The 21,315-nt window shown below is 42.4% G+C and overlaps 1 protein-coding gene across 18 annotated transcripts in view; it reads left to right on the top strand.

Moving 5' to 3' along the window:
- Positions 1 to 21,315, top strand: part of MICAL3 (microtubule associated monooxygenase, calponin and LIM domain containing 3) — a 215,417-nt gene that overhangs the window by 84,821 nt on the left and 109,281 nt on the right. For all 18 annotated transcript variants that reach the window (XM_013046424.2, XM_045071701.1, XM_045071703.1 and 15 more), the window contains exons 2-7: positions 12,530 to 12,870; positions 14,378 to 14,585; positions 16,501 to 16,617; positions 17,018 to 17,119; positions 17,723 to 17,878; positions 18,869 to 18,969. In XM_013046424.2, the coding sequence (XP_012901878.1) occupies positions 12,607 to 12,870; positions 14,378 to 14,585; positions 16,501 to 16,617; positions 17,018 to 17,119; positions 17,723 to 17,878; positions 18,869 to 18,969 (948 nt within the window). In that variant the 5' untranslated portion in view covers positions 12,530 to 12,606. The remainder of the gene's footprint in view (positions 1 to 12,529; positions 12,871 to 14,377; positions 14,586 to 16,500; positions 16,618 to 17,017; positions 17,120 to 17,722; positions 17,879 to 18,868; positions 18,970 to 21,315) is intronic.

Raw genomic sequence — 21,315 nt, 5'->3', positions numbered from 1 at the left:
TGCTCAGTTCTTTTTGTATGCATGAATGGTCTGAGGGAAGAGTATTTCAGACAAAGGGAGCAGCTAGTGCAACGATTGAGGTGTGTGTCTGATGTGTATGAGGGACAGCAAAGGGGCTAGTCTGGCTGAGGGAGTGTGCACGATGGGTAGCAAGAAGAGGTTAGGAGAGGGGTAAGGTGTGTCTGGGGTGTAGATTTTAGGGCTCCCTGAGACCTTTTCAGGGCATCCATTAGGTGTTTTACAAGAATTCTAAGATGATATTATTTGCCTTTTCTACTCTTTTATACTCCTGAGTGTATAGTGGAGTTTTCTGGAGGCTACATGATATGTGTGTGTTGCAACAGATGGAATGTAATATGGGAATCCAGCTATCTTCATTAGACAGACATTAAGGAGCTTTGCAAAAATGTAAAAACATCACTAAATTTTGTTTTGGAAAATATTTTTTGTTTTGTATAAAATATGTTAATTATGTGGCTATATAATGGATTGTTATTTTTTAATGAATTAATAACTATTGAAATTATTTTTTCTTTTAACCTTAAATACATTAAATATAGATAGATCTTTGGGCCCTCCATATTTTTAAGAGTATAAAGGAACCTTGAGACCAAAATTATGTGAAATACTGCTACAAGGTCTTGTAGGCCATTATAAAAATAGTTGTTTTTTCCCCAAGATGGCAGCTATAGCCATGGCTCTGGCTGAGTCAAACAAGATGAAATTCATTGAAAGTAGTTAAAAGGTTCTGAGGGGTCTTGAAAACAAAGCACATAAGTATAGGGTTAGGGAGACACATTTTAGAATAATAAGAATTTGGAGATGTACTATACAGTATATATCAACAGTTCAGGGTACATTTCAGTCAAGCTCTTTACTTTTTTTTTATTGGGCCTCCATTCCGCTGGAGGAGGTAGACAGTAAGCAAATAAACCACATACTATGTCAAGTGATAACAAATGCCAGAGGAAAAATAAAGCAAGGGTGATAGGAGATTGGTGTTCTTTCATGTAGGTGGTCAGGAAAGGTTTGATTAAGTAGGTGGTATTTGAGCAAAGATCTGAAGAAAGTAGGGAAGAAAGCGTGTAGCTGTCTGGGTGGAGATCACCAGGCAAGAGACAAGGAAGGTCAGAGACTCGGGTGCACAGCCTGCTGAGGGTGCTTGATGAACAGGAAGAGGCCAGTCTAGCTAGAGCCCAAGGAATATAAGGGAGAGTGATAGGACATAAACAAGGAGATACGGAAGTGGGGACAGGCTGCTCAAGGCCTTAGAGGCCATTGTAAGGACTTTGGATTTAGCTATAGGGTGGGAAGCCATTGGAGCATCTGAGCAGAGGTGTATCACCTGATTTGACTCACGTTTAAGTGAAAGCTAGGGCTGCTGTGTAGAAAATATTCGGGGTTGGGGAGCAGAATTTGGACAGTGGAAGGGGAGAGAGGCTATTGCAGTAATCCAAGTAAGAGATGATCATGACTTTGGTAAAAGTGGTAAAAGAAGAGATGGTGAAAAGTGGTTGGATTGGCTCTGTGTTTTGAAGATAGGCCAAAGTTACTGAGAAACTGAACATGAAATGTGACAGAAATTAGGATAATTCTAAGGTTTTTGGATTGAGTGAGTAGGTAGAAGGTGGTATCATTTGCTAAGATGCAGAATACTGAGGAAGAAGCACATTGAGGGTAGGAATGGGAACCAAGTACTTGGTTTTGTGTATGTTAAGTTTGAGATGCCTGTCATATATCCAGGTAAAAGGTGTCAAATAAACAATTGGTTATACAAGTTCAGAAGAGCGAAATAAATATTGGAGCACCATCAACTATCTCTACTATGAAATGGTGCTTAAAGCCATAGGACTGGAGCGTTTTCAAAGTGAATTGTGTCTCCTTAATGGGTCATGAAATCAATACAGTGGGGATCAGTAATTTTTTTTTAAGTGAAATAGAATACAAAACATCAGAATATCTCAGTAGTAAGGGTAAACTGTGAAAGTTTAAAAAATAATACCTACAGAGAGATAACTGTGTGTACAATTTAAAAATTTTAAGCCATCAATGATCTTTAGGGAGTAGATGTAGATTGAGAAGAGTACCCAAAACGAGGTGATCCTGTGGCTCTTTCAACATGCAGCAGATGGCAGTGTGTGAGGGACCAGCAGAGGACACAGGGAAGTGGCTAGTGAGGCAGGAGGAGAACCAAGAGAGTGGTGTCCTAGAGGCAAAGAAGAGGGTTGACCAGCTGTGACTCACACTGCAGATAGGTTGCGGACACAAGGATTGAGAATTGGCTGTTAGATTTGACAGTAGGGAAATGATGCACTTCCTTGATGAGACATTTCCATGGAGTGGTCGGGATCAAGCTAATTGCTGTAGGTTCAAAAGAAAGTGGAGAAGAAAAAGTGACCACATGCAGTTCTTTCTGGGAGTGGAGTAAGCTAGTCAGAGGACATGGGAATAGGGGATGGTTTTTAAAAATGAGAGAGAGGTGTTATGTTGACGGAGATTTTGGGGGAGGAGGTTAATGTGGGTGAGAGGGACCAGTGTAGGAGGCCATGTAGTTGATAGGAGGGGATGGGATTGGGTGCACAGATGGAGGGTTGCTTCAGGTCAGCATGTAGATAATGGTCTGCTCACTGTTACAGGACGAAATGCAGATGAGATGGGTATAGACATTAATGATGGGAGTTTGTCAAAGAATGCTAAAGAAGGTAAACTGAAAACCATGTCAAAATTTATTTTTTTTTTTTAAAGATTTTATTTATTTATTTGATAGACAGAGATCACAAGTAGGCAGAGAAGCAGGCAGAGAGAGAGGAGGAAGCAGGCTCCCTGCAGAGCAGAGAGCCCGATGTGAGGCTCGATCCCAGGACCCTGGGATCATGACCTGAGCCGAAGACAGAGGCTTTAACCCACTGAGCCACCCAGGTGCCCCTCCATGTCAAAATTTAAACAGTTGACGGAGAATGTGTAGATAGCAAATATTTGGAAGGTTGTTGCGTAAAAGAGAGGAACTAGTTTTGTTCTGGATGTCGCTTAGGGGGACATTTTGGATCACTGGGTAAAAAAAATGATGGGCAGAATGATTTTGGTCTTCTACATAGAAATTGAGTCCTTGGGAAATTAGCATTTCAAGCAGATGGAAGATGGTGAAGACTACTTCCTAAGATAGAAAGTTGCCTGTCATTGGAGGTGTTTCTGTGTTGTGGCTGTTGTACAGAAGATGCAAGTGTGGGATGGCTGGCTAGGTTAGATGATCTTTCAGATCCTACCCAGCCTTGACCATTGTGTATTTTGTGATTCGTGGTAACTGGTAGTAGGCAGACTGTACAACTGCAAAACCCCAAATTCTGTTCCAGGTTAATCTCTTGCCAGTTGTTTGTATGTTCTGGGAATGGTCTGGCTGCAGGTCTGCCCCTGGGGGAGGCAGATCATTAAGATGTGACAGAGTGAGTGCCTTTACAGGACCTCGAATTTTTCCCAGCAGCTCTACAGTCATCTTTACGGGGGTGTTTGTGTCCCTTTGGACATAAACACAACGTTGGTGTTGTCTGAGCCCCTGTGCTTAGTTGACCCTACCCAGCACTCTGCCCAGGTGTCAGCCAGATTATTTCCTGAGTCTGCAGAGGGTGTACCTGGCTTGGTGTCCCCTTTAGTCAGCAAAACCTCATTGAACATCTGTTGTGTTCCTAGAACTGGTGCATAGAACTGAACAAAGTAGATGCGAGTGCACCCCCTTGTAGAAGAGCAGCTTTTGGGTTGTGCTTTCCTACAACCTCAGTGAGCCTTTCTCCCGGCCAGAGGCCCTTCATCACCCTGAGAGCCCGCGTCTTTGTAACTCAGTGCTGTCCTCTTAGTAGTGGGTAGGTTGAGGTTCACCTTCTGTAGTGCCCTGAATTCTTACAATGCATGGGATGGCAGTAGAGGATTCAAACATTCTTTGTAATGGGCTTCTCAAAGGTGTTGCTGTTGGCTGGGGTGGGAGAGCCTCCTGAAGAATGCAGACTGATAAGAACTCTGCTAGTACTATTTTAGTTGCCTTGCCCTTCAGCAGCCAATGGGAAGAATTGCTGGAAACCAGACCGCCCTTACTGCCATTTATGAAAGGGCTCCATTTCAAAGGAGCAGATGCAGCGATAACTTGTGAGAAGAAAAAGAATCGTGCATTGTGTATCCTTACTAAATTTGCTTGAAACTGCCTGCCGGTAGCTGAGCAGTGACCTTCGTAACAGGCAGCGTCTGTCTGTGATCTGTGTGTACACCTGCAGGTTCTGGCTCTTGGGCAGCAAGGGGCTGGGAGCATGCTTTCCAATGCGCCTTGATTTCTCCAGCTGTGTTCTCAGGTGGTTTCTCATAGAGGTGAGGCTTTGGGCTCTGAAGTAGACAGCTCAGGATGCAAAATACAGCTGCATTACTTTCTTGCCGTGTGGCCTTTAAAGCTCTTCAACTTGAAGGGCGCCTGGGTGGCTAAGAGGGTTAAGCCTCTGCCTTCAGCCCAGGTCATGATCTCAGGGTCCTGGGATCAAGCCCTGCATTGGGTTCTCTGCTCGGCGGGGAGCCTGCTTCCCCTCTTCTTTCTGCTTGCTGCTCTACCTATTTGTGATCTCTCTCCCTCTGTCAAATAAATAAAATCTTTAAAATAAATAAATAAATAAAGCTCTTCAACTTGAAGTTTCCCCATCTGTAAATGGAGGGAATGGATTCTACCTCAGAGGATTGAGGTGAAGATGCAAATACCTGACAGCTAGTAACTGTTCGTGCAGTTCGTTAGCTATTTTTACCGTTATTGATGGAAATCCATCTTTCTTGTTTTAATACTTAAGTTTGGTAGGAACTTACACAGATCTTATCTAGCCCTCCACCATTATCATACCTTCCAGAACAGATGGAATGGAGAGGGTGCAGAGCAATGATGGAACAAAGAAAGTTTTGAAACATTTTTCTTTTCAAAAAACAAAGCTGTCTGAGCACTCGAGTCCTAGTATGTGAGCCATTTATTTAGCTGGAGTATAACCTTTTGTTGCCGGGATTGTAAACAACTGGTTAATAATAACTACTGCCACTTACAGGGTCCTGCCGTGTGCCTGGCACTGCTGAACATTTCACATTCATTACTTCAGTTCCTGCAAAACTCTGTGATCTCGTGGGTATTACTTCATTTTGTAGATGAGGAAACTATTAATTATAAGAAACCAGCCTCAGGGATTGTTCTTTTTAGACTGGAGGGGGGCATTGTTCTTTTTAACTCCTTGTTTTTCTGGTGTAAAATAAAGTTAGAGAAGGTGTAACACCGAAGATAGGGCCTTAACCATGTCTTCAGAATTAGAGACTTAAAGAGAGCACAGAGATCACTTTGTCCAGGCTCTTTCTCAGATCTCTCTAGAGAGGGTCATAACAAAGGATAAAGTGGTATGAGAATTCATAACAAAAGTGCTACATTTTTTTTTTTACTTAAAAATTTTTTTGAATTCATTTTTTCCTATTTATTTTTTAAGAGATATATTTATTTATTCATTTGCGAGAGAGTGTGCAAGCCTGAGTGGGGGTTGGGTCAGAGGGATAGGGAGAAGCAGGCTCCCACTGAGCAGGGATCCCCAACGCAGAACTTGATCCCAAGACCTCGGGATCATGACCTGAGACAAAGGCAGACTCTTAACCAACTGAACCACCTAGGTGCCCCTCCTATTTATTTTATTTATTTTTATATCATGATAAATGTTCTCTTTAATCCCTACCCCCTACTTCCTTATCTCCCCACCTCCCCTCTGGAAAAAAAAATTACTAAACATAATAAAAACATGAGTGACAGTCAATAGAAAAAAAATAGCACATGTACAAACCCAGGAATTATAATAGAGTATAATATAACTTAGTGTAATAAACTTAATAGGCAAAATACTGAATAAATACTGGTTTTTAGAGCAAGAGACGATAAAAAAATGGGCAGGAAAATATGAGAAAACTTTCAGAAATGAGTTCTAAAAATGTTGAAATTAAAAACTAAACAACTGATTAGAGAAAATGAATAAATCTAAGCATTAAGGGATTATCTAGAATACAGTATATTGAACAAGGGGAAAATATTTTTTTTATTCAAGTAGAATTAACATACAATGTTACATTAGTTTCAGGTGTACAGTATAATTTAGCAGTTCTATGCATTTCTCAGTGTTCGTCAAGATAAGGGTAGTCTTAATTTCCTTTATCTGTTTCACCCACACAGCTCCCCTGTTGCAACCACTAGTTTGTTCTCTGTATTTGAGTCTCTCTTTTTTTTTTTTTTTGGTCTTTTTTGTTTGTTCATTTGTTTTGTTTCTTAAATTCCGCATATGAGTGAAAGCATATAGTATTTGTCTTTCTCTCACTTATTTCACTTAGCATTGTACCTTCTAGAACCATCCATCTTGCTGCAAATGACAAGATTTAATTATTTTTTATGGTTGAGTTATACTTCCTGGTATATATCCCTCACATCATCTTGATCCAGCCATCTATGGATGGATACTTGGGTTGCTTCCATATCTTGAAAAGTGCTACATTCTTGCTAGTGTCTCTTAGGACATCACTCTCTGTCCAGGCTGACCTTTGCATTTTTAGATACAACTTTTTTGGTAGCAAGGTAGAAGTCTCTGTAACATGTATCCAGTTCTCCTCCACCTTCCCCAGACATGCAGGCCAAGGCCAGTGCTTTTCCCCAGGACTGGTCCTTCCAGTGTGGAGTTTCTGGGCTCCCATACTGAATCCCTTGAGGAGATTCTGTTCCCCTCATCAGCTCCAAAGAAACTGTGTTTCCACTACAGGTCAGGCTCTAGCTACAAAGACCTGGGCCCTACCATAAGGAAGCTCTTAGTGGAGGAGGGAGCCATTTATGTAATGACTTTGTGAACTGAGTGTTGCAGGTGAGTAATACAGTATGACTAAAGAGTAGATCTAGGGTTTGGGGAAGGGCACGAGGTAGGGTGGAGACTGGTTTCATGTGTCCTCAGCATCTTGCTGAGTGTCAGTTTGATGCTAAATAGGACGGGAAGTCAGAAACAAGCTGAGGACAGACTAGTGCAGAAACAAGAATGGAGGAGAAAGACCACTTTCCCAATTGTATTTTGGGCTTGCTTCCTAGGTACCTGCAGAACTTTAGATAAGGCTGTGAGAGAGAAGCCACTGGTTCCCGAGATGAGAAATAGTAGGAAGCGACAAGGAGTCTCATTCCCAGACTGTCTGGTTCAGTCAGCTCATTGCCTCCTGAGGTGACGGCCTCAGTGTTCCCATCCACAGATTATAGTAGCCTGAGTGGTCTTTGTTGCAGAAAGACTGATGAAGAGCTCAAGGCACTTGGAAACTTTGGTCTTTTGTTTCTGAGACAAAACACACAGGAATCTCTATAATCTGAAGCGCAGTTTTCATCCAAGTTTCCTCCTAATCACATTCCAAAACCTGCCTTCCTGTAGATCTATCTACTTACTGCTAAGATCCTTTCAGACAAGTCACAGCTCTGACTGAATGGGTTAGGGAAAGAAGCATTTCTTAGATTCCTTAATAAGATTCAGAGATTTACACATCTGCTGGTATAGTGATGCTGCAGTGGCTAGGGAGAAAATTAAACTTGACTCGGGTTTCATACTCTTCTTTTTTTTTTTTTTTTTAAGAGAGGGAGAGAGATTCCTAAGCAGTCTCCAAGACCCTATATCGTGACCTGAGCCAAAACCAAGAGTCAGACACTTAACTAACTGAGCCACCCAGGCGTCCCTGGTTTCATACTCTTAAAGTGTAATTCCTACTTTATTGTTTTGTTTCTCTTTCCCTTACCTATTTTTTTAAGGATTTTATTTATTTATTTGAGCAAGAGAGAGAGAGAATGAGTGGGAGATCGGGAGGGGCAGAGGGTGGGGGAGAAGGAGACTCCCCGCTGAGCATGGAGTCTGAAACGGGACTCAATCTCAGGACCCTAGGGTCAGGACTGGAGCCAGAGGCAGCTGGCTCTGAGCCACCCAGGGTGCCCCTCCCTTTTCTTTCTTTCTTCCTTTTTTTTTTTTTTTTTTTTAAGATTTTATTCATTTATTTGACAGAGTTCACAAGTAGGCAGAGAGGCAGGCAGGGGTGGGGGTGGGAGAAGCAGGCTCCCTGCTGAGCAGAGGATGTGGGACTCAATCCCAGGACCCTGAGATCATGACCTGAGCTAAAGGCAGAGGCTTAACCCACTGAGCCACCCAGGCGCCTGCTCCCTTTTCTATCTTTAAAGATAGTTCTCCCCTCCTACAAATACTCATCCACCTACTCGAAGTTAAAGATTGAGTGTTCTCATAACCAGCCATGAGTCAGTGACAGCTTTTTACTCTTGTAAATAGAAACATAAATTCTGTTCTGCATGCACTTCATATGCTGCCTCTCCAGCATTTTCCTCCACAGCCAAGGAATGTGGAAGGTTTCTGAGTCAGCAGTCAGCTGCCACGGGACAAAATATGCAGGATATAGTCCACTGGCAGAAATTGTACCAGTGCCCTGGAAACCTGGCATCATCTCCTCTTCCTCTTCCCTCCTCAGATTCCTCACTTCCCATTTCCCTTCCTTCTACACCTTGGCTTTTCAGTCCCCAGGATTTCTGGCCCCCTCTGGCCAGGTTTCCTGGTCTTTAGGTTCCTGTAATTACGAATACAGAATTTTCCCAGGATACTAGGATGTTTGGCACACAGGGATGGTCCAGGAGAGGCCAGGAGAAGCAGGATCTGAGTTGACCTTCAGGAATGAGGGAAATGAGGGCGACAACAGGAATGGCCCTTTTGCAGTTCTCCCCAGCTGCTCTCAGAATGAATCAGAATGCCAAATTCCCCTTGCTAAGTGACACAGTCCCAGTCCAACAGAGGTCCAGAGTAATGCTGTAGCACTTGGGAGTATCTTCCTGCTGTGGTCATTTGGCTTGCAAAGTAGGAAAAGTGAGGCAACCCAGGGGAATTAATCTTGTGTACTCTTACCTTGGGTGCTTGTCGCATTGTTCCAGGAACCAACTTACCTCTATTTATCTGTTGTCATTAGTGACCTGCAGGTCGAAATCCCTTAGACTGTGCATTTAATACTTGACTGCTGCTTGTGAGCAGACTGTGTGCAGCTGTCTGGGAGCTGTGGCTGAAACCCGAAAGTCAACAGAAGGATTGGGGGCCAGTTATTAATGAAGGTGTTCATCTGGGGTGGAGGTTGGTTTGGAAACTCTCTGTGGTGGTTAGTGGCTCTGTGGAAGTGAATATTTCAGAGTGGGCGACAGCCAACCAAGGAGGTATTAGTGTACAAAGCAGAATTTTTCTTTGAAAATAAATGCCCAAGACACTTTAGGGAGTTGTAAGCTTAAGATAGGCATTATGACAGAGGAAAGGCTTTTAGAAATAATGTTGCAGGAATTTTTTTAAAGATTTTATTTGTTTGAGTGGGAGAGAAAGAGCGCCTGCATGCATGCAAGCGAGGGGTTGGGGGCAGTGGGAGAGGAAGAGAATCTCCAGCAGACTCCACACTCAACGTGGAGCCAAACTCGGGACTTGATCTCAGGACCCTGGGATCACGACCCAAGCCAAAACCAAGACACAGATGCTTAACCAACTGAGCCACCCAGGTGCCCCATAGTTGCAGGATTTTTAATGTGTTGGTTTCAGCAAGAACATCCTGCTACTGAGTGCTCCAAATGCTGGCAAGGAGTGGGAGGTGACTGCTTTTTAGGAACAAAAAGAAATCATTTTCTTCTTTGACAAGAGGCAGAGTGATCAGACCAGGTGTTTTCAAGGCTTTCCAAATATTATGACTCTGGTGGAGTCAAAGTCGACTATGAACAGAGGTCGGGCATGCAGGTTCAGGATTGCAAAATGCTGTCTGTTTGCCAGAAATGCAAATAAAGCCACAGAAATCTACACAAGGAAGGCAAGAGGCAGTCACTCTGGGACCTTTGTTTCCAGTCATCAGTTGTTACCTGTTACCCTTCTGCCTTTGGATAGACATGTCTTTTTTCTGCTCTTGCAAGACCTCTTTTTACTACGTACCATTTCTAAGATAAGCCTTGGCATGTAAGAAAAAGAATGGGCTCTTTGTAGGAATTTTAAAATACTTCTCTTGATGCATATTGTTTCCTAGAATAAACTTTTATTTAGGAGGACCTGGAGGTTAGTTCCAGTTAATTCCGTTTCTTGATGGACTCTTGGCCAAGTGGCTATTGAGACAAGCTGTGTTTTGTAGCAGTGTAGTTTTCCTGTCGAGAGCCAGGAGAGGTTGTTGAGTAAGTATATATCTGAGATGAGAAGTCAAGTCAGTGTGTTCTGGGTGAAGAGTGCCGGGTCTGACATAAAGGGAGAGTGTCTGTTCTCAGTGGATAGCTATTGTTTTCTCCCACGAAGCTTAAGACAGGTCTCTTCTTGATGTGGTTTAGCCTTATAATATCATGGTAAAGAATAGAGACGAAGGATGTTACTTCTTCACAAGGGGGGATTCTGTTGCACAGACGCTTACCCAGTGTAAGAGCTTTGGGACAGAACATGGTCTCATCCACGTCCAGAGCTTGGTGCCTTCTTCTGACAGTTGATTTCTTCAGCACATACAGTTTGATGGTTCCCAGTACTCTTGGGTTGCTTCTCTAAAAACTGAGTGAGTCACTTCTTACCTCTGTATCCCTCCTGACCACAGTGGATCTGTTCTGTTTCTCCCCATCTCCAAGAGTGAGTCTTCTTTAAAGCAAAGTTTCAGTGCAGCCCTGTTTGTCACACTAGTAGCAAGTGTGACACTAGTGTCACACACTAGTGTGCCTATGATGGAGCTAGTTCAGACCAGAACACCAGGAGTGAGCACTGTGACCATGAGGATTTTCTTAGTACTAAATTCGGAGAACTTCAGAATTGGAAGAAGAGTTTAGGGACCATCCAGTGTAACCCCCTTGTCACACCAGGGAAAATCGAGACCTGGTAAGGCAAAGTAACTTGCCCAAGGTCATGCAACCAATATCTGGCACAGGGGGCTCGGAGCTATATAAGTGCTCATCTCCTTGCTCTCACCTGCTTCTCTGTTCTTACTGTGCCTTAGTTTTCACTCTTGGCCCTTTGCCTCCTACCTCCCAGTAGGAGTTCTAAGTTGTGATGATACATGCGTGAAACGTGTTACAAAAATGATGAAACAGACTCAAGGGAGTGAGTGCATTAGAGGAGCATGTAAAGTGCCTTCTCCCATCTTAAAGCTTCTGTCCAGCAAACATAGGGTGGTTGATGTGTAGGTGTTTTTGATAAGTGGAAAGTGTAGACATTATCATTACTTTCAGATATGTTTGTGGGCAAAATGAAATGGCTGTAAAGTCTGCCCACCCTGCTATGTACCACACACAGGGGCAGGACTTTAAAACCCTACTGACTTGGCAGCTTCTGAACTTTGTGCTTCTTAAACTGATATGACACTGCCCTTTTCTTCTCCTCAGACCTCTCTCCACTGTGCCTCACAATCTTGTTTAGAGAGCTCATCTTTCTCTACCAATTTCTTACAAGTTGACGAGTCCCAGATCTCACCCAGGGCCCACGGGCTCTCTCTTCCCATTGGCTCTCCTTGTGTGATTGTACCACTTTTGAAGATGCAACTACCATCTGTATGCTAATGACTTCTGAATCTGGGCCTGGGTTCCCGGCTCCTCCCCGAGCTTCAAATACTGCCTAGCAAGTACCTCTCTTAAGGCAGCTCAGACATAATAAGCCAAAGGGTACTCACTACTCTCCCCTCACAAATGAGTTCTTCTATTTTCTGCTATTTTTAATTCATTGGCTTGGTGTCATTATTTACTCTGTGGCCTAAGCTGGAAACCCAAAAATCATTCTTGAGTCTTTCATCTGTAAAAGTCACTCACTCACAAGCCTTCCTACTTTATTTCTTTTCTTTTTTTTTTTTTTTAGATTTTATTTATTTATTTGTAAGAGAGAGAGAGAGTGAGAGCGAGCACAGGCAGACAGAGTGGAAGGCAGAGTCAGAGGGAGAAGCAGGCTCCCCGCGGAGCAAGGAGCCCGACGTGGGACTCGATCCCAGGATGCCGGGATCATGACCCGAGCCGAAGGCAGCTGCTTAACCAACTGAGCCACCCAGGCGTCCCTCTACTTTATTTCTTTTCCTACCTTCCACACTTCTTCCCTGCCTGGCTAACACTGACTTACCCTGAAAGACTCACCTGTCACCTTTCAGAGGTTCATCTTCAGCGAGGACCCACTACAATTAGGTACTCATCATCTTCGTTCCGAAATCCCTTACACCTCTCTCTCTAATGATACTTAGCAAAGTACGTTTAACATTGTATTTATGAGTCTGTCTCACCCACTAAGCTGTAAGACCCTTGAAAGCAACATTGTCTTACTCATCTTTCCATCTCTAGTGTCACAGATAGTGCCTGGAATTCAGAAGATATAGGATATACATTTGTTGAATAAATGACTGTGATACTTCAGAACTTCATCTGAGAAGGAGCTATCTCTCCTAAAAAAACGTTTATAGGTAGAAATTTGGATTTGCTAACGATTCCTTTTTATTTCTTTATTTTTGTTAGATTAATGTGACAGAATCAAGTGGATCAACAGCCATCCCACTGCCCCCTTTGTTGGGGGGTGCTGAGAGTGGGGAAGGATGGAGGACAGTAAGAACGAGACGATGAATCGCGCTCACATCCTCTTTGACCGGTTTGTGCAGGCCACCACCTGCAAGGGGACCCTCAAGGCCTTCCAAGAGCTCTGTGACCACCTAGAACTGAAGCCTAAGGACTACCGCTCCTTTTATCACAAGCTCAAGTCCAAGCTTAACTACTGGAAAGCCAAAGCGCTGTGGGCAAAGTTGGACAAGCGGGGCAGCCACAAAGACTACAAAAAGGGAAAAGCGTGCACTAACACCAAGGTAAGGGTTCGGTTTCTCCCAGACCTTGGGGTCACTGACCTAAGGATTTAGCCACAAGAGAAAAGATTGTGAGGACAAGTAGGCCAAAGAAAGGGATTGAGTAGTGGTAGACCAGGTGAGAACTAGATAGTCTAGCAGAGACTTAGTACAGAAAGTCAGACTCACAGAGTCTGTGTTCAGTTGACTGTTCCATATCCCAGACCCTGTTCTTATTTCATGTATTCACATTGAACAGAGTTTTAGCTATTTAAGTACAACCCTGAAGTCAAGTGATATAGGAACTTTTTTCCCCCGCTGAGAGCTCTGTTTTGAATTTCACACTGTTAAGAGGATGCAGGTTGCTTAGCAAAGAAAAAGCCATGCCATGTTAGCATCCTGTCTGAACATGGTTTCGTGGTGCCTGGCATGTCATCTTTATAAAGTCGTCATTCCATACTCAGTGACTAATATGGTCTAGATAGTATTTGCTAACTTGGGGATCTGCCACAATCTTCAGACCTCTTTTCATCCATATTCCAAAGGTTTGTTTTGATAAACAAGGGCTTTGTGAGCCAAAATATTTCTTTTGCTTTCTTCATGATCTAGGGAAATAGAGTTTTCATGAAATAGCTGAGGTATTCAGTCACCTGTGCAGGGGGTAGGAACAGGGAAGTGAGAAGGGACAGTCTATTTCCTGCTTTCCTCCTTATGTGAAAACACCTTCTTTTGAGAAATTTGGAAAAAACTAGCAGAGAAACGAAATTGCAAATGAAACGAATAGACTTCATGACTAGATTATTAATGTCCTTTGATGAGCTTTAATTTGCCCTGTGTGGAGACCTAGAGACCCTTCCCCTGCGGGTTTGCCTCTAGTAGATACTCATCAGCAAAATCCAAGAAATTCAGAGACGCATGATTGAGTGCGGTGTTTTATTAAAAATAATACAAATTAGTTAAGTGTCCATTCTCACCTTGAGTACTCCTCTAGAATATGGGTTTTTAACATCATTTCCCTGGATTTTCAATCCTAAGATGGTGATTTTAGAACTCTTTTTAGCATATAAAACTTGGGCTCTTGGAAGTTGCCTTCTGGGAATCCTTGAATGGTAGATTCATTTCAGGACTCTGAGCTATGTATTTAATAATCTGTGTCTCCTTGGACAGAAATCTGCTTGACTTAGAAACCCTTCAGAATGTCCTCTCCTGTTAATAAAAGGTGACATGTGATTTTTCGAGTCATTCATTGAAACGATGACCACTTCAGTATATTGCAGACCTACAAGGTGAACCCATGCTGGGTTTATGTGAAGCACTAACAGTTAACAGTCTCCTCTGTCCATAACATTCACCAGCTTTCCTCTCAAGCCACTGCTCTCCTGTGACCCAGACAGGTCTGAAGATTTCTTAGGTGAATAGCCTAACTTGGAGGCTCTAGGGAATGATGGTTATCAGATCATGAAACTGTTACAGAAATGTGAGCTTTCCTAAGAGGTTCTGCCTTTGCCCTGAAATCAGATGTGTTTTTCAGTGTCTCATCATTGGAGCTGGGCCCTGTGGTCTTCGTACAGCCATTGATTTATCCTTATTGGGAGCTAAGGTGGTCGTTATTGAGAAACGAGATGCCTTCTCCCGCAACAATGTCTTGCATCTCTGGCCATTCACCATACATGATCTGCGAGGTCTGGGTGCCAAGAAGTTCTATGGCAAGTTCTGTGCTGGAGCTATCGACCATATCAGTAAGTAAAACTAGTCCTCCTGCAGGATCCCACGCCTGCCCCCTACCCACTTGTTCAATAGAAAGAGCTTATTTGAGGAATTCATACTCAATAGCCCAATTTGTTTTGGTATCATTAACGACCACTGTGCTTGGAATCAAAATACCTGTGATGCGGTGGTTTATAACCTAGGACTCTTACCTGCAGCACAAGTGTTATCTCCTATGACATGAACTTAACTTAAGAATTTCTAAAGTTAGGTCTTGAATGCTTCCTGAGCACTTGCAGTGGGTGGGATGGGCATTGGTCCAGCCTAGGAAACACTACCAGTTTGAGCCTTGACCCTCTGATGGTTCTTAGGCCATTGGAAAAAGCACAAAGCATGAGGCTCTCTCTAACGTGATATGATAGATACTCTACTAATGTAAGGACAAAATGCTGTGGCATCAGTACTGGGGAAAGCACAGTTTTAGAAGCAGCCTCCTAGTTTAGTCACCAATGGCAAATCAGTAATGAGATTCATTTGGTTAGGTGATTCTCGTGAGGTCTACAGTGTGGATAACTCTGGCTGAAATTTTGTCATCTCCAAGCTCAACTTGGACCTGTGCTTCTCTGAGATCCTATAGAATAGATACAGGTCAGTGCAGACAGTGGTTTTCTCTCCATGACTGTCAAGTGGCGTATCTGAAAGGTGATGGAGAATAGACGATATCTACATTATGAAGTTTTGAGTCTTGTTTATTAATCATTGTAAATGATTCCAGGAGATTCTTATCAAGGAACTTTTGTTCTGAGCTCCTCCAGATGTGTCCTGCAAATACATCAAACCGTTGGACTGTTTGCTCTTCGTAGTGGTTGTGCCAGTTCACCAAACATTGGCCGGCAGCTGCCACAGTCCATTGACAGAGGAAGCACTCTGCCCATCTGTTGGGCTATAATATGTAAAGCATCTTGGAATCTAGTTGTCTGCAAATATTAAATGTGTGCTAGAAGGGGATTTAATGAGCCTTTAGGAGTGTGACTCAGAAGGGTGGTGGTTGTGATAAGCTGGGACAGAAAACCAAGATGACTTAGGTGAGGGCCTGTACGCACCACATTAGTCAGAGGCTGCAGGTGAGATTGGTCTTAAGAGAGGACCAAGGTCATTTGATTTGTCTGGATTTGTCTGCCTTATGTGGAATTTGTTTCGGAGCTGAGAGAGTCCTACATCGGGGACTAAATTTTTATCTCAGTAGACCTGGGGCTGCTACCATGTCTGACACTTGGTGGTCACTCATTAGACACAGAATAAATAAATCTTGCTGTGATAAGGAGCAAGATTTTCACTCATTTTGAGCCTCAGTTTCTGTGCCTGTAAAACAGTGGTGGGAGAGGGAATGGTAAAAGACTAAGGCTGGATGAAGGTTTCCCCTTCTCACTTTATAAGAGAGTATTAGATCAGGATGAAAGGGAGATGCTGTGGGAATCTCAGGAAGTCATGCAGCCCTTTTGTATCAAACTGGAAAACCCACTGCAGGGCGCACACATTTTGCCTTCTATGGTAAATCCCTTGTCCTGTCAGGATAGTGGATTCCGCTAGATGACTGTGGCTCTGATGGATTCGGGGGAAGATGGAAAAGAAGGTCTCTGGTTGGCCACAATCTGTGTTGTCTCAGAGCTTTAGGTTGTTTTGAACACCCAGCCCAAAAGGTCGGCGTGGCCTTGCATGTCTTTTTAGAACATCTCTTGCACTGAATTGTATTTGCCCTTAAAAAAAAAAAGAAAGAAAGAAAGAAAGAAGCTATAGACTGTGGCTTGGAAAATATCTCCAGCTATGGGAGGCTTTGAGAATCTGGATAAACTGTGTTGGTGGGCGGGTAAGAATCCAAGCAGTAATTGCTGACTAATACTCTCCTTTTAGTGTGCCCTCACTGGTATCATCTTTTTGTTCCTGCAGGTATCCGTCAGCTTCAACTAATACTTTTGAAAGTCGCCCTGATCCTGGGCATTGAGATCCATGTCAATGTGGAATTCCAAGGTCTTGTACAGCCTCCTGAGGACCAAGAAAATGAACGTGAGTTAGGTTGAACAAATGAAGGAAAGATAAAAGGGCATGGAGTGTGTGAGAAAAAGATGAGCTCAATGGAGAAAAGTATAAGAATCTGTGGGTTGTTTTCAGAACTAGTTAAAGAGGTTTCTTCAGTTGTACAGCCTATCTCTTTCAAGGAACTTTTGGCTTAATGAGGAGGCTTTTGACATAGTATTAGATGTTGCAAGCACTTGTATTCATTATAACAAATTATGTTGTGGGGAATATTCTTTTGTGAGCCTTTTCCAAGGCTTTTTTCCCTGTGTTTTGTATCCCATGCTTTTACTCCTAGTGTTTTCACTTTGGGGTTTTGTGCAGTTTGTATCTAGAGGTGTCTTAGGTGTATGAATATAGTCTGGGTAATGACCTTCATTTTGGTCCACAGGGATAGGTTGGCGGGCACTGGTCCACCCCAAAACCCATCCTGTGTCAGAATATGAGTTTGAAGTGATCATCGGAGGGGATGGCCGTAGGAACACCTTGGAAGGTATTGGTCAATGCTGCTTTACCTGGTTCACAGCAGAGTGAAGGGTGACCCCCACCCACCACCCAGCCCTGTGGGGAGAGTTTGTATCATCAAAGAATCCACATTCCTTAGTATCTGTTTATGTGTGCTATCTATTCTCACTGAATGATAGACCCAGCCTTGCACTAGCCAACTAGTATTTGGGTTCTCTTCTTACAGGGCACCCTTGTTAGAGCACTAAGAGGTAATTAATTGGTTGACACTGCAGGATTATATCTGTGTTTAGAAAACTGGTGTCTTCCTTTTCTTTCTCTTCTTTTTTTTTTTTCTTTTCTTTCTTTCTTTCTTTCTTTCATTGGAATCCATTGCACTGAGTAGTATTCTGGTCAGTTAGATTTCACATTGTTAGTGCGTGGGAGACTTTGACTTCCTTCCTGAAATTCATGTATTTTTTGGCAGGTAAACACCTTATTTTCAGATAGAGAAGAATTGCCCTAAAATTTTCCCATTGATTCCCATCCCGAATGTTCCCCGATGTCTTCATCAACACCTGTTCCTGTTTGAGGTGATCGTCCTTCTTCTCTAGAGAGCCTTGGTCTCCTCTGAAAATTTCTTTCCTTCCAGGATTTCGCCGGAAGGAATTTCGTGGCAAGCTGGCCATTGCCATTACAGCAAATTTTATTAACCGAAATACAACAGCAGAAGCCAAAGTGGAGGAGATCAGTGGAGTGGCTTTTATATTCAACCAAAAATTTTTCCAGGAACTGAGGGAAGCCACAGGTTGGTGTAGATATCTCCAAAGCAATAGGGATAGAATTTAAATAACTACTTGTGATCTTTCTCTCAGAGGGTTTGGTAGAGTGGGTGGTCATTGGCATTATTGCTATTGTTTGCCCCGCTGCTCGCTCTTTCTCTAGTGCTTTCCTTACCACTGTCTCCTCTTCTAGTGTTCTTTATCCTCTTTACAGTGACAGGGCTGCTCAGGGCTTAGTTTCTATTTATTCGTTTGTTTTTAAGGGGCTGTTCTGCCTTTTGCCAACTCTTCTCCAACCCTCTCCACTATGCTGTGGCTCTAAGTGATGGTGCTCGATGCAGTAAGCTACTGATGGGTAGTTCTCTGGTTTTCTAGAACCTGACTTTAGATACTGAGTATACAGTCTCCTGGAGTTCCAGTTTGGGCATGAAGTAAACCACGTGCTAGATAGGAATGAGATTATTGTATGATAGCTTTTGAATAAATTAACTTATTTTGCTGCTGCAAAACTGTGCATCAGATTTCATTTCTCTGTTTTCTCGAACATGATTGCTTTCCATTATATCTGTTTTTTAGATTATTGAATTATTACTGAATTAAAAACATCAGTAGTTCACGCTCTGCTTCCAGACAGAAGAGCAGAGGTGATTCTCCCTGTTGCTTTGATGACTATCAAGATGTTTAACTTGAAAACTAACCCTGACCTCTTACTGGAAGTTGACCTTTCTTTTTCTTCCAGTCCTTCTATTTCTGCTTACTATTGATCATGGTTTTTAGGATAACTTAGGGTATCAAGTGAATTACAGAGCAGTGCAGGTATAAACATAGCTCCTCCTCTTCTCATGAACAGAATATGCAGGAAGAAAGAATCTGGGCTCAGACATCTTTTTATTTTCACTTTCTCTGCCTAGAGTGTTACAGCCTGGTCTCTGTGGACACGTATAAACATTCTGGCTGCCCTAACGTACCTTCATTTCAGCAAGCCCATATGTGACAGATTTGCTTTCTGGTTGCAGGTATCGACTTGGAGAATATTGTCTACTACAAAGATGACACACACTATTTTGTTATGACAGCCAAAAAGCAGAGTTTGCTAGACAAAGGGGTGATACTGCATGTGAGTAATGGATTTCTTTCAAATCTCTTTTTATGTTGTACTAGGTAATGTGACCACTAAGAGAAAGAATTTTATTGTCTGATGAGTTTTTCCTGCAAGGGAAGGAAAATGAGCACCCAGTTCATCTCCTGGAAACATGTACTCCTCTAATGTTTTTTAGTTTAACTTCTAAAAATTCTTTTGTTATGGAGAATTTCAGATGTAGAGAGAATCATATAGTGAACCCCCCCCCCCCCTTGCCCACTATCTCGCTTTAACAATTGTCAACACATGGCCAGTTTTATTTCAGTAGTACCTCACCCACTCCCCACTCCTGCCATTGGATTGTTCTAAAGCAAATCTCAGATCTCAGTTATTTTGGATACCCAGTTAAATTTTAGGAGATTTGGTATGTCATTATAACTAATTCTGCATATGACTGATTAGTAGTTGGTTAATAGGTCATCTTTTGGGATAGGGTAGTAGGGGGGAGGGAGTTTGACTTGGAAGTCTGAGAATGGTTCTGGTTTTACTGCAGTTATGTCTCAGAAGTCTAGGGAACACTGGCTGGATCAAGGTATATTTAGACCTCTTCTTGACCTAACAATCATGAGAGGTCTGCTTCAGCCTTTTTTCCAGGTGGATAATTGTATGACATTCCCTGAGGTGATGAACAGAATATGAAATCACAGAACCACAGGATAGGTGGTTCTTTAAGGAGAGTCTCTTAAGTCTTCTATGGTGCTCAGTCTGAATCAGAATTACTATTCCCATGTGATGACTTGGAAGGAAGAGGCACCAGATGTGCTGATTCAGGCCTCTACAGGTCTTACCACAGACTCCTGGCTGAAGTTCAGGGTGCCTTTGTCTCTGCAGCACTGAGTTATACTGTTGCCATATCTGAGAGCAGCATTGGGGGCAAGCCAGTGAACACGTGCCTGCTGCACAGCCTCTTCCCAGTCACAGACCTCATTATCTGTTTCTCAGCCTTGAGCTCCTTTATGTACGTGAGGAGAAGCAGGACAGAACAGTTCATGCAGCCCATTCTGCCAAAAGCATAAGCAAGATGGCAAGATGTACTTGGTTTAAAGCTGTATCAGTAAGAAATAGCCAGTAAACCCGGGGGTAAGCTGTAGACTAAATTAAGACAAATCTATCATCTTAGGCAAAATAGTGGTTATTAGTTGAAATTATTGTTTTATTGTGCTTCACAGTTAGTGCTTTTTATTTATTTGTTTTTACAAAATTGAGGGTTTGTGGCATCCTCGCACTGAACAAGAGAATTGGTGCAATTTTTCCAAAAGCACTTGCTCATTTCATGTTTCTGTGTTATATTTTGGTAATTCTTGACAGTACTTCAGGCATTTTCATTATTATATTTGTTATGGTGCTCTGTGATCAGAGATTATAACTTGCTGAAAACTCCAATAATGGTTAGCATTTTTTAGCAATAAAGTATTTTTTAGTTAAGGTAGGTTCATTGTATTTTTACACATAATGCTACTGCACACTTTTTACAGCATAGTATAAATATAACTTATATTTACTGGGAAACAAAAAAAACTCATTTGACTGCAAGTTCTGACATTCACTTTATTGTGACATTCACATTGTGGTGATCTGACACTGAACTTGCAGTATCTTGAAGGCATACCGATATACAGGAACAGTCTAGAATGCCCTGATACACTTTTGCTTTTTGTTTATTCTTCTAGAAGGCAGGGACCATGTTTCTATGTGTGCTGCTAATACTAAACCAGTTGTAGTCACTTACTCGATGTTGAACAAACATGGTTTCAAGGACCAACTTGAGTATTTGTGTTTTGACTGTTAACATCTTGTAGTGGTAGCTGGAAGTACCATCAGGGACACTTGGAAACAAACCATAGGCCCCACTTTAGGAGAATAGAGATCTGGCTCAGTTAGCCAGGAAATCTCCAAAACCAAAAAGGAATTTTTCACTCCTTTATGTGGAAAGCCCATTTTCCTCTCATCATTGTTTTTCTTTGTTGGTGGGTTTCTATGGAGTCTTTCAGAATCTTATTTTGAAAACCTCTGTTCCATTTTCAGTGTATTTCTTCTCACCCCCTGGCTACTGTTGCTCCCACCTCACATCTTTTTGGCACTAGAGCTTTCAGGTGCATCCTTTGGGTTTGATGAATTACACAATGCTGAGTATTTCATATGTTCCCATTTGCCCGAAGCTATTTGCTATCCAGAAGATAACAATTGCCAATATAACATAAATTATAAAATACGTTTTCAATTTAGAAAGTACCATCACATAAATTATTTTATTTGGTATTCAAAACAACCCCATGAGTTGAATTAGGCAAGATTAAAGAAGTATGACATGCCCAAAGGAAA

Source organism: Mustela putorius, unplaced genomic scaffold (genome assembly GCF_011764305.1).
Source record: "Mustela putorius furo isolate JIRA1106 unplaced genomic scaffold, ASM1176430v1.1 tig00003988_pilon_pilon_pilon, whole genome shotgun sequence".
NCBI classification, from domain to species: domain Eukaryota; kingdom Metazoa; phylum Chordata; class Mammalia; order Carnivora; family Mustelidae; genus Mustela; species Mustela putorius.
This window is presented reverse-complemented; position numbering and strand designations above follow the sequence as displayed.